At 42.7% G+C, this 13,487-nt stretch overlaps 1 protein-coding gene across 1 annotated transcript in view; it reads right to left on the reverse strand.

Annotated features, from left to right (window-relative positions):
- PYROXD2 (pyridine nucleotide-disulphide oxidoreductase domain 2) overlaps window positions 1-13,487 on the reverse strand; it is a 38,627-nt gene that overhangs the window by 22,290 nt on the left and 2,850 nt on the right. The window contains exons 2-11 of the mRNA XM_042459235.1: window positions 13,245-13,264; window positions 12,936-13,029; window positions 12,773-12,846; window positions 12,330-12,485; window positions 11,965-12,118; window positions 10,593-10,654; window positions 10,208-10,305; window positions 9,526-9,667; window positions 7,241-7,375; window positions 1,995-2,067 (exon numbers count right to left, since the gene is read on the reverse strand). Of these exons, the coding sequence (XP_042315169.1) occupies window positions 1,995-2,067; window positions 7,241-7,375; window positions 9,526-9,667; window positions 10,208-10,305; window positions 10,593-10,654; window positions 11,965-12,118; window positions 12,330-12,485; window positions 12,773-12,846; window positions 12,936-13,029; window positions 13,245-13,264 (1,008 nt within the window). The remainder of the gene's footprint in view (window positions 1-1,994; window positions 2,068-7,240; window positions 7,376-9,525; window positions 9,668-10,207; window positions 10,306-10,592; window positions 10,655-11,964; window positions 12,119-12,329; window positions 12,486-12,772; window positions 12,847-12,935; window positions 13,030-13,244; window positions 13,265-13,487) is intronic.

The raw sequence follows: 13,487 nt of genomic DNA on the forward strand, positions 1-13,487 counted from the left end.
TTATTATTATTATTATTATTATTATTATTATTATTATTATTATTATTTAATGGCACATATTCAGCATTATTTTATAGCCAGGTGGTGAAGCTGTTGGGAAGATCAAACAAGTAAGCTAATGTGTCTCAATTATTACTGAGCTAATCCTAGTAATCACTGGGGGTGGGTGGGGGAAGGATAGGATTGCCTCACTGCTTCACTTATGGAAAGGCTACATAAGATATACAGGGGGAGAGAGCAGGTTCAGGGTGAAAGGGAAGAGCTACAGTTCAGTGGGACAGTACTTGCTTTGCTTTTAGAAGGCCTCAGGTTCATTCCCTGGCATCTCCAGATAGGATTAGGGAAGACTCCTGCCTGAAGTGCTGGAGAACTGCTGCCAATGGCAATACTGAGCAATAGGGAAATACACTGCAGCATAAGGAAAGTTTCTGAATTACTAAACAGTGAATGTATGACTCTCAGGGGAGAGAACATTGCCTGGTCTTGCATTTGCATATCTGATAAAAGCAGAGGCAGCTGAGCTGAGCCACAAAAGATCGGGAACTATCCTCCTCTCATTATTCACCTGTGAACAGTTGGTAAAAACTAGTGTTCTGCCGTGTTTCTACTGATTAAGGATGTTGTTAGATTTTAGAAGGACCCTCTCTTTTATTTCTAGGTATATTACAATTTTGACAGAACTTGGAATGTTACTTTTAAAAAAAATCACTCATAATTCATTACTCATTCTAAACTAAGCTAACATTAGTCACTCTTCATCATTCAAAGATTAATCTGTTACTACTATTTTATTATTTTAATTGCTTTTTAATTTTTAAAAAAAGTTTAAAACAAAATTGGCCCTCACAATATTTCAAGAAAAGGAAGCAAATATTACTCTTACCTCTAAGAAAAGGAACAAATGTACAAATTATGTTTTTCTACAAAGGAATGTTGTTATGCCCCCTCATTTTCTTTAAAAAAAGAAGTTAAAGGTAATAATGCCATTGTTTGTAATGCATTACTTTCAAGTTGCAAGTTTTTTTTAGTTCCTGTTTGGAACTAAATGTTTTTATTTATTCTTTTTCATATTTTTGCTACACACTACAGTGTATCTCTTTGCAAGCAGAAGGTCCTGGGTTCACTCTGTGGCATTTCAACATCAAAGGATCAGGCTGCAATTCACTGAATGGTGGGGTGATTCGAAACTGTTTTAAATAAATAAATAAGAAAACACATATACAAAATACAAAGTTGCAGAATACCTTTATTAAGACCAACCAAAATGTTACAAAATAATGAACAATTTTCAATATATATAGAATTCTTTTTTCTGGGTTGATTGCACAAAACAATAAAGGGGGGAGAAGCAGGAAGAAAGTACATCACCTCACACCTTTTATAGTTTCCAGCTTGCTTACTGGTTTTTATTGGTTTTAATAAAGGCATTACCCTAAGTGTGGATTCTGTAATTCACATATTCCTCCTTGAAATACCTTTAAATAATATTCATTAATAATGTTTCTGCTCCCTCTGCTGGCCACATATAATACTTCACTACTCTTGCTTCTGCTATCTTCAAATGTTTGCCAAAACAAAGATTTCTACTTTTTTCCTGCTGCATATGTTTATGCTTATCTTTATAGACAAACTAAACAAAGTGGTACACACACACAAATCATAAAATTTCTACCTGTGACTCAGGGTGGATTCAAACATTATCTTTTTAAACCTGTAAGGTGATTCTCCCTTTATCTACTGGTAGAATTCGAAGACACAGCCATTTATTAGTCGGGAAAATCAGTATGCAACGGGATCAGTATACATCTGAGGAAATAGGCTCTAGCCTAGGAGAGCTCATGCTACCAGCTTCTTATTTTTAGTTATTCTCAAAGGGGCTACAAGATCATTTTGTATACTCCTTTACCTGCTATTTGCAAGGCCATGGAAACATATGAGCCATCTGGGACCCTTGCGGGGATTTTATGACCATTTAGCCATCCTGAAGTACTCACCATTGATCTTGGTGACTGGAGAACGTGTGTCAAACTGTGAGATTCTCTGGACAAACTCTGGGGGTAGTAACTCCTAGAAAGTAGAGTAAGAGATGAGAATAAACTTCTAGGAAACAGATTAAACTGCCTAAATCAGTGATGGCAAACCTATGGCAAGCATGCCAGAGGTGGCACTCAGAGCCCTTTCTGTGGGCACATGTGCTGTCGCCCCAGCACAGAGTTTTCCAGAGTTTGTTACTAGAAAGCCAGAGGGACATGGCACTTTGCAATAAATAAGTGGGTTTGGAGTTGCACTTTGGGCAGTCGGCCTCTAAAAGGTTCACCATCAGTGGCCTAAATGATCCCACTCTCATTTTCATGCCTTGTCTCAAAGATAAAATATACTATACATACTATGCACACACACATATATACTTTTCAGGATTGGTTAATCAAAGTCCACCCTTCCTACATGTAGATGTGTTCTCTGAATGTCAGGTCAATGTTTGCAACTCAAGCTACTATTGTATAGATTTTAATGGGGAGGCAGGGAGAACGGCTTTGACGAGGGCAAATGCCCCAAGTGGACCAAGGGGGTGTTCCCACTTGGCAGATAAAACGGATTATATTGGAGCAATTCTGATTCGGATTATGTTCCGGGAATTTTTTCCATCGTTTCCATTACCAAAAGGGGCAAATTACCTCGATTCATTTAGACCCTGTTTTCGTTCCCATTTATTTTAAATCGCTTTATTTTAAAGCGGATTAACTTGCTCCCCGTTTCCATTTGTGTTCACAAGCTGTCAATCAAGTGCATAGGCTTCAGACATCACAAGTCTTGGGTTTTTTTTAGTGGGGGGGGCAGCCAATGAAAATCGGCTGCATCCAAGGCTCTTCTGTTGTGTCTCCCCAGACTAGAAGGAGGCTTGGCAAATCGGATCAAGGAGGAGAAGGCAGTGGGCTTCATTATTGGGGAGAGAATCTTTGGGGAAGAGAAAAGATAAGGCGCGATCCCCCGCCCCCAGATCCCTGGGCGTCCAGGCTCTCCATTCCCCAAAATCGCTTTGCCTCCCCCATTGCTCCTTGGGCTGTTTGGAGGGCGATCAAGCAGGGATGTTCTGCAAAGCCCATCCCATAGTTCCTCTGGAAGGAGCCTCCTTTCCCAAAATCGCTTTGCCTCCCCCATTGCTCTCTGGGCTGTCTGAGGGGCGATCAAGCAGGGATGTACTGCAAAGCCCATCCCATAGTTCCTCTGGAAGGAGCCTCCTTTCCCAAAATCGCTTTGCCTCCCCCATTGCTCTCTGGGATGTCTGGGGGGTGATCAAGCAGGCATGTACTGCAAAGCCCATCTGCTGCTCAGGCACTCAGGCAGAGGTGAAAAAAGAAAAAAAATAGTTTAAAATGGTGTTCAATGGCTCTCCTCACACATCGGTCTATGAATGAGGAGCAGAGGGGAAGTTGCAATGCACCGGGGGAAAGTCTATGCAAATGGAAGAAAATGGTGCCGGCAATGCAGAAAGAGAACCAAGAGGGTGACACCCCCAGGCCAGCCCCTTGAGCGCTGCTCCTCCCATCTCCAGGTTCCTGAATCAGACAGCCTTTCATTCCCATTCGGATACAGCGAGTCGTACCCCGCTTTCAAAAATAACTCACGTTATAACCTACTATTTTTTTTAAACCAAATTATAGGCTGATAATCCAATTTATTCATTTTAATTCAATTCTAATTCGAGATGCTGTGGGAACGAATGAGGGGTAATGGAGATTAAATTCGAGCTTCAGTGGGAATGATGCACCCTAAATTCGGATCATGACCCGCTTTATAGGTAAGTGGGAACGACCCCCAAGAACAGCAGTTAAAATCTACAGCTCAGTGGCAGAGCACAAGCTTTGCAAGCAGAAGGTCCTGGTCTCACCCTGTGGCATCCCAACATCAAAGGATCAAGTTGCAAGTGATTTGAAAGACTCTTGCCTGGCATCTGTCTCACATCTGTCTGTTACAGATGACACTGGACTAGATGGACAAATATTCTGACCTAATCTGAACAATCTCCAGTGTCATACCAGATATATTCTGATGGCTGTATACTCATTGCAAAAAAGGACACAGCTTTGCAAACTGAGCATGTAAATTAATAACATTATCAAATATGAGACAGCAAATCCAGCAACTGCTCTGCTGGAAAACTGAATTTACCTTTTACAGCCTAACTCAAACCAAGGAAGAAAGAAGAGACTCTATGGTATCTATGGCGTGATCCAGACCGGTGCTTTGTGCCAGCCTGGCCATGTACTAGGGTTGTCCAGGGATGGAGCATCCACACGCCTCGCAACCCTAGTACATGGTGGTGCCGTAATCATGGCGGCCTCCCATCTACATGGGGGTTGCCATGATTACGTCACGCACGTGCCGCATCCAAACAGCGTAGTGCATGCGTGACATCTCTGTGCTGCCCCAGGACACTTACGGCAGCCTGGCTGCAGCACGAGAAGGAGCTCCGAAATGGAGCTCCTTCTGGGCGTGCGCCTCATTCATTCCTGCAGCCACCAAATGGCTGCAGGAACGACGTCAGGGAAAAAGGGGCTGAGTGGCCCCTTTCTCCCATGGGTGAGGCTCCCGGGGTGTCCAGGGGTATGACACCCTAAGGACACCCCTTTTCTGCGTCACGGAGAAGCAGCATTTTGCTGCTTCTTCGTGGTCTGGAAAAACTCTGGATTGAGGCCGCAGGCCTGCTGGTGAGGCTGCCCTGCCTCCAACCCAGAGTTAAAAGAGGCAGTTGCAGGCCGCCCCAAATGGGTGGTATGTACTGCACCTTAATCATGCTGCATCAGATATCAGAAACAGTTCCAACAGGATAATATTCAGTCTTCCAGGATAATATCCAGGCATTTGCTCCTAGTTTTAAAAAAGAAGCCAACTAGCCTATTATCCATGTAAGCATGAGGAAAGCAGAGCAATATCTTTGCTCAGAAGTGATGCAGCTCATATGGTGCAGCTCTGATGGTCAGACATGTGGGAATATTTGGTGACCATACAGAAATGTGGACAATGATTTTAAACTAAAGGGGAGCAATGCACACTGATTATGCTTCCCTTTTCAGCAAGTGCAGGTAGGACCCAACATCCAAGTCTTAAATGAGTCAGGACAACATCCCTCCTGAAATTCTTAAAGAATGCAGTTAGCATGGATAAAACATCAGCTTTTTTTGGCCATTTCAGACACAGGCCATGTGTTACATCATGTTTTAGACTCAAAGAAAGGAGTAAAGTAAAAGCTGAAAGGGACCTGATGCGTCAAATGGCAATATGAATTGCTGTCCCAGGACCCCACTCAACCAGTTCTTTGCCTCTGATGTTTATCACACTATGCTCTTAAAGAGGTACTATTCCAGTGTGACTCCTCTAGCTGCCTCCTGTTGCATGCTGGGATTGGCAGATTTAAGGAGGGGTATTTAGAATTCTCAGGCAGAGAAGTTCAGCTCCTTAAAACTGCCAATCCCAGCATGCAACAGGAGGCTGCTAGAGGAGTCACACTGGAATAGTACCTCTTTAAGAGCATAGTGTGATAAACATCTCTGATTCAAATGCATGAGATAAAAGCATGGTGTTCCCAATCAATAACTATCCCAAGAACAGAAAAGATCAGAGACCATGGGAAATGTTTTTACTGTGAGGAATCATAGAGTTGGAAAGGAATACAAAGCCGTCTAGTCCAGCTCGGGGTGGTTCAATCATAAAATCAACTTGGATAAAAAGACCCCAACTATACTGTGTGGTGGAAATTCCTTGTTGAAACAGAAAGCTATAGAAAGATGGAGTCACCTTTGTCAGCCAGAGAGATAGTTTTTAAAATAGAGGCTTGGAGTTTAGAAAAATTAGAGCAAAGGAACAATGAGTGCATCTTGACCTAAATGGAAGCTGGCACCAGTAAAAAAGACATAACATAAACTACTGAGATAAGGATACATTGTTGATGTTTAAAAGCAAGGTTAGAAGGAAGGCTACTAAATTCCTAAAAGGGGGGGGGGGGGGTAAGGAGTGATGATACAGTTTTAATGTATGCATGTATTTCTGTTCTGATTGTAAGAATTCTGTATGTTTAAATTGTAATTAGCCAATCAGGTGTATTGAAGAAGCTTCTTTGTCTTCAATAATATAAAAAGAGCCATTTTGTCTTGTTCGGGACCTCAGCTTTTTGGAACTTGAATTCCACTGAGTTCAATGTTTTCCTTTGTCGACAATTGGAAATAAACTTATGGATTTTCAATCTACTAGGTCCTCTTGTCAATCATTGCTATACCAGGCCTAGATTTTTAAGTTTCCTGAAATTTCTGTTACACTGAAAACGTTTGTAAATATAATACAAAAGTTCAAAAGCTACAGGTTTACTGTTCAGGACTTGGCTTCTCCACTTTCAGCTTCAACTTTTTCTTTTGCAGCTATCCCTTACACTCAGGAATTATTCACATTGTGAAAATAATCCAGGATGAATCTGGATTGAATCTCCATTGTTCACATACATCCCAAATGCACCTGATTAAGCTGGGGGAGGGCTGCCAAAAACCCACTTAATCTGGGATAATTGACATTGGGTCCCACCCCCCCCCCCCCCCCCCCCGCCCAGTTTTTTAAAAAGATCTGCATCATTGGTAGTGTGAATAACTAATGCGAACAGACCCAAATAGACCCAGGATAAAACTACATGCCTTGAAAGGTATTCCGAATGCATCCTCACTGTTGACTCCATCTTTATATGAGCACTGGCACATGTGAGCAACAGAACTTGGGAGATGTGCATAAAACCGGTTCCATAGTGTGAATAACAAACCCGGAATGCATGAGTGAGATGATTCATATCGTCACGCTAAAAAACAGCAATGTCAGAATGACCCCTGAATCTCAGATGAGTTTAACTCATTACTGCTACAACAAAGCTCTCCCTGAAGGCACAGCAAACAAAACAGTGCACTTGACTGCTGGATGGTAGAGAACAGGCTGCACCTCTCCTTCTTCTTTAAATAATTAGCATTCACTACAGTCCTTTCTAACTGATCATCCTCAAGGGGTCAGCACCTCAGCAAATCTTAGTCCCTGTCCTCTTTTGGGGTCTCTGTAGCACCAGAAGGCAAACAGACCTTCCCCATATTCTTTGCAAATTCTTGGCAAAATGCTTGCTCCTTGGTAAGGGAAGGAAAGGATATCAGCAGTGTGTGGATTTAGGCTTCCCAAAAGGTCTCCCAGTGCAGAGAGAAAGAGCACAGCTTACCTGGGGGGTCAATTCTAGAAAGGTGAGTTGTGGAGATGCATTGGATAATACCAAGAGGCTCTTCACTTCAGTTCCATCCTTGAGGCAAACACCTTTCACCTTTCTATCAGAACTCAGAAGGATCTTGGCAACCTCCTGTATGGTGAAGCAGAAGAATAAACAATATTTAAGGCTTCCACATGGCCAATACAAGCCTGTGGCTGGAGAAAAGGACATTCCTACCTGCCAGATCTTGACAAAAGACATGACCTCAGTTTCAGCCTCTCACTCTCCCAGAAAGAAAGCCAATGACGCCAATAGCTTGAAGCAGGGCCAGCATAGCTTCAAGGGTATGGAGAGAAAAAATCAGGGTATAGGCAAAATTTTGGTGTCCCATTTACTTGGAAAAATATGTTTATCACTTAAGGATAGCTTCTTTTCCTGGAGGGAAATGTTCCTGTCCTCTCTGCTGACCACACATGACAACATCACTTCTCTTGCAACCCTCTCAGGTTAAAATATAATCTGTTACACCCAAAGCTTGGATGCATTACAAGAAACATGATTACTTGTAATTATAGGGTAATATAAGTTTCTTAAGGCTTTAGCCTTTGTAAAGGATACAAAAATATTTAAATATCAAAGTCAAGCCTGTTAGGGTCTAGCTTTAAATCAGCATAGTAGCAGAAATGTGCCTTTGTCTAACTATGCTTCCCTAAGAACTGAGACTGACTCAGAAACAACAAACATGTAGCTTGTAGTTTAAAACAGAAGTTTACTAATGGCTTTAATTTATATACACATAAAAGCTAGTGAATAGTTCAGTTTGAAAAGAAATATTTATCTCACCATCTTCCCAATGAAAGTTGAAAGAGGAAGAAGATGGAGGATCAACAGTACAGCTGAAAATCTTGAGAGTGACTGTTGGTCCCAAAGGCGGTCTGACCTAAATCACATGGTTAGTTTGAATAAGAGAAAAGAGAGAGAGAGAAAGAAAGAGAGGAGCATTTGCATGCAGGAAATCCCTATCTATCTGAGGGGGAAAGAAAATGCAAAAATCTCCCAACAGTAACGCATTACATTTTGTGTAATGATGGCCCTGCATAGATGGGCCCTTTGCAGTGTGTCCACAACGTGCTAGGGTTGCCTCAGGGCGGCGTATGCACATGCCCCGCAAACCTAGCACGTTGGCAACGCACCACAGTTGCGTAGCGCCATACAAACACAATGATTACATCGCAGCTGCGCCACCTACAAATGGCACTGTGCAGCTGCGACGTAATGGAACTGTTTCTGGCGCTTTGTGGTGCCACAAAAAGGAGCCGCTTTTTACAGCTCTTTTTTTGCTGCGCAGCTGCGCAGCACCATTTGTAGATGCAGCACTCCTGTGCAGCACCCTGCCGATGTTACCAATGACATTACTTTTAAAAGCACCAGGCCAACTGATAATGTCGTTACTGTATTTGGAGAGACATCATAAATAATATTTAGCAATTATTCTCAGAACACTGCTAGGGGAGGTGTCATTTGGGGTGATGATATCCATTTTTTGTATTTTTAAAATATATTTTTTTAAAATTAAGAAATAGCTAAACATAACCTGTGGTTAACAAGCAACAGGATGGTTTTTTATTATGTATACCAGCTAATGTTAGCACAGTAAATTGTATACTCGACTATAAATAAAAAAAGTATGCCCAAAAATTGACCCTAAAATCCTGGGTCGACTTATATACAGGTCACTACAGTAATACTGTACTGCTTAGAAAGGTCCTGAAAGAAGCACTGTTCAATGTGACTCGGCAGGGATTTCTGAAAGAGTTGCCTAGGCAGGAGTGTGTGTGCGTTTCTGTGAGTAAAAGAGGTGACTTCCTTCTCAATCCAGTATTAAAAGCTTCTCTCTCCACCAAACACCCCATTTAACTCCACATCCTTTCCTTCCCAATCTGGTTTTAAAACCTTCCCCACTAAACACCCCATTTAATTCCATTTCATTCCCTTCAAAACCTGGTGCTAAAACCTTCTCTCCCCACCAAACACCCCATTTAACTACACTTCCTTCTCTTCACAATCTGATGTTAAAACCTTCTCCACCCCTAGGTTTAACCCTTGACTTATCCATAGGTCATATGAAAATCCATGATTTTGACCCTAAAACCTTCCCTCGACTTATACATGAGGTCAATTTGTACACAAGTACATACAAGTTGTGGAGATGCATTGGACAGTACTTTTAAAGGGAAAACATCATATGTTCTTGGCCCTCTTCACATCAAACCACTTGTCCTGACGACTGATCCACCCACCTTCTCAGTGAAGATCTCAGCCCCAAGTTCAGTTGCAGCACGGGCCAAGGCCTGGGAAAGTGCTCCCATGCCACCAGTCACATAACCCCAGGCACCCCGCCGCCCCTCTAGCTCGCCCATTACATGGTGCAGCAGCACATATCTGTAAGAGAGAGCAAAGGTTAGATAAAGGAATACTTGAGCAAAGCTAATGGTTCTGCAGCACAGTGACAGCTGCAGCATTTCTAAGGCAAATTCTGCTCAAATGTGGCTGGGCAGGCTTATCCATGTTAGTCTCGTCTTTATAAGGTGGTTCATGATTGTACTACTTGTGCTATTTAGTTATTTTGTTGTGTGCCTCCAAGTCATTTTTGACTTACAGTGACCATAAGGTGAACCTATCATAGGGTTTTCTTGGCAAGTTTCATGGTTTTTGTCTGAAAAGAGTTACAAAAAGTTAAAAGCAACATAAAAATAGGACATTCTTATGCATGGTGTAACACCCTGAAAATCCCTGCTGTCATTTCCCAAACTGGGATAGAAAGGGGAATAGATGTGTGCAAAAGCAGGAGACAGATTGGACCAATCTGGGCTTCTAGCTGTTGGAAGTCGAAAACATCTTGACCACAAAAAGTTCCCCAGTACTGGGATACAGACTGGAAAAGAGAACAGAAGGCTTTGTGGCCCCTTACTGTGTCCTTACCCACTACCTGGTGTGTGGGGACTAGCCATGGCACCAATCACTGCATCTGTTGCCAGAGTTGCTTTCAAGGGCTCCGACTCAAACCAGAAATCCAAGATCTGCAACAAGATGTATAGAGAGCAGGCTCTGTATAGTACTGCTCAAGGAACCTACCACTTAATTGTTCTGTTCTGGGCACTCATTGATATAGCAGTACAAGACTTTTATGCCAACTATGGGTTTGATCTCCTGGTAGGTCAAGGGAAAATGTGTGAAGAACTGATCTTAGAGTGGCTTCTGCAAAACTGCAAAGATGGCAAGACAAGTCTGTACAAAGGCAGATACAGAAAGAGAAGAATCCATCCTGAGCAATGATTAGGCACTCGCCTACTTATCAGGCACTCACCTTGGAAATGGGGGCTGTGAGGACTTCATAATATTGGGGGAGCTCTTTGCCCAGGGTAAAGCCTGTTGTGAAGAAAACTAGTGTCAAGTGTGGTTCACTCAAACATTAACAAGGGAAATTACTCCTCTTGGTCATCACACCATTGCTATATAGAAATGAAACTACAGATGGTCCCTAATACGCAGTTTAACCAGGTAAATACCATCTCCTCTATGTCCAGATGAGATGTCAAGCTAAAACAAATTACAGTGGGCCTTTCCCTTATGTGGAGGATCTGTTCCGCCCCCCCCCCTCCCATCACGTAAGGGAAAAATGTGTATGCTTGAGCCCCATTAAAAACAATGAGGCTTGTGCATGTGGCATGCGTGCCATGGATGCATGTACTATTGTTTCCTCCCGGCTATGGCTTCAGCATAAGCTGAAAGCCACATATGGTGCGCCCACGTATTGCATGAGTACATTGTACATCAAAGATCATTGCTAAATCAAATAGTCTATCTGGTTCAGCACCTCTTTTCCTAGAGTTGTTAACCAGGAGCTTCTGGGATTCTAGCAAATAATAGCACAAAGTAACATCCTTCCCCATTGTCATTCCTGAACAGCTGGCTTTTAATGTCACACTGCCTCTGAAACAAGAATAGGGAAAAGTTATATTTGTGGACTACAACTCTCAGGATCTCCAAGCCAGCATGGCCAGAGCATTCTGACTGGAGCATTCTGGGAGTTACAGTCCACAAATATAACCTTAACAAGCTCTGGACTCTACCTGAAAGCTTTTAGGTCCACAATCTGCTCTCCAAGCAGGGGTGGGAAAACTTTTTCAGCCTAAAGACCACACCAAAAACCTTCCAAAACCCCCAAATGCGCGCGCCATTAGAAATAACGGAGGTCGCCCCTCCATGCATAATCGAGGTCCGTGAGTTAGGAGGCGACTGTACATACACATCCTTCACAGTCCTTCCTCCTCAGCTGATCTACGTAGACCTAGGCAGATTGGGTGAGAAGATATTTTCCCTGCTCACCAAGGGAGCCTTTCCTGGTCCTTAAGAAGAGGAAGCTCTTATCTCCCATCAGCTGTTAATCAGAAATAAGTAGTTTTCCCTATTTCTCTGGGAGAAGGGATACAGTTTGGTGAAGAATTTGGTATACTGGGTGGCAAACTCATGAATCTGAGGGTTCTCATGGCTCCCTTAGAACAGCAAAGGCTCATGAATGTAGAGAATGGCACCTCAGATACAGGAGCTATGGCATATGGCCTACATAATTAAATCTCAAGTTTAGTTACCCACACATACACACCCAATGGCCACCAGAGAAAGATCTAGATATGTATTCATTTTGAATTAAAGCCAGCCTGAACCCTCCATCTTACCTGCATGGATCAGGGTCCGTAGGCCTTGCAAGGCTTTGAGCCGTTGAAGCAGGGAGCCCTGGCTGAGCACAGCCAAATCCACAGGGCAGGTATCAAGCAGAGGATCTATGGCAGACACTAAACGGCTCATGAATGTCTCATACTTGGGAAAGGCCTGTAAAAGGAAAGGAAGCAGAAAACTGTGGCACACTATTCTATTTTATTTGCAGCCCTAATGTCAGACTCCCTGCCGAACACCATTTCAAGAAAACTTTTCTCGCAGACCTACATCCACAACACTCACTGGGTGCAACACTCCTTCTATTCCCATGACTCATTCTATTCCTCTCATTCCTCTGTTTTGAAGGAAATTTTCCCCACAATACCTCAGCATCTTTTACAGAGAACTGAGCAATCTGTTTCTGAGTCTCAGCCATGTTGTTTCCCAACAGCAAGGAGCGGGGAGATCTGCCATCCTGGCCATCCTCCAGCATTGGGGTGAAGGAATAAGGATCACGTAGCAGCACTTTTAAGCCATGTCTCTGCAAGACAAAAGGCAACATGTTGGCTAGGCCTAAATATATGTCATGCTGTACTTTCACATACATGCACTTGACAGGTTTTTATTCTTTTTTTCTTATTTTATTTGACCATTACTATGTAAAGCGCTGTGCAAACTTTATAGTGCTCTATAAATAAATGTTAATAATAATAATAAGATACCTCTGCACAATAATAAATTATAAACAAACCAACATAATTAAAAAAGCTAGGTGGGATCCACACAATTCCCACTGTTCCTACATATTTTCCAGAGTGCAATTCATACCTTCAACTCTAGCTCTTTGTAAATCTGGGGTCTTAAGAGGCTGAGCAGGTAAGAAGCTCTGGAGAAATGAAAACCTGCAGAACAGTAGACATCAGGTGTGCCAAGGAGTAAAGAACATATTCTGGGGTGGGGGGAGGAACAGGCTGTGGGTACTAGCTCTTACCTGGAATGATTTCCTCTGTGACTGCAGCACCCCCCACAATGTGTCTTCTCTCCAGCACCACAGTTTTTAATCCCCCTTTTTGCAAGTAGGCAGCCTATGGATGGATGTACAGTGTAGTTACTTCACCCTTGACCAGTCCCAAAGGCTGGTTTCCAAGGATGGGGAACTTTATGATCATGACACTTCATACTGAGGACTGGAAACGCCCCCCCCCCAGCCACCTGCCTTTATAAGCCTTAGGGATGTGAAACCCCTCCCATGAAAGATTAAATGCTGTTATCACCTTTTCTTGGAACCCCGAATACTCACAGCCACTAATCCATTGTGTCCTGCAAACAGACATAAAAAGGATAAAAAGACTTCCTTATGAACACATTCTACTCCTGATCAAGAAACAGATCATCCTATTTATAGAGCCCTCACTGCACACAAAAAATCAGCTTATGATTGTCCAAGGTGACACAACACTCTCTCTAAAATAAAAATAAAAAACCTGTGTTAGACAGGCAGATTGCTCAGAAATAAGTGGTGAATTTAATTGGAGTTAGTCCC

The sequence above is a fragment of the Sceloporus undulatus genome, chromosome 3 (genome assembly GCF_019175285.1).
Source record: "Sceloporus undulatus isolate JIND9_A2432 ecotype Alabama chromosome 3, SceUnd_v1.1, whole genome shotgun sequence".
NCBI lineage: Eukaryota > Metazoa > Chordata > Lepidosauria > Squamata > Phrynosomatidae > Sceloporus > Sceloporus undulatus.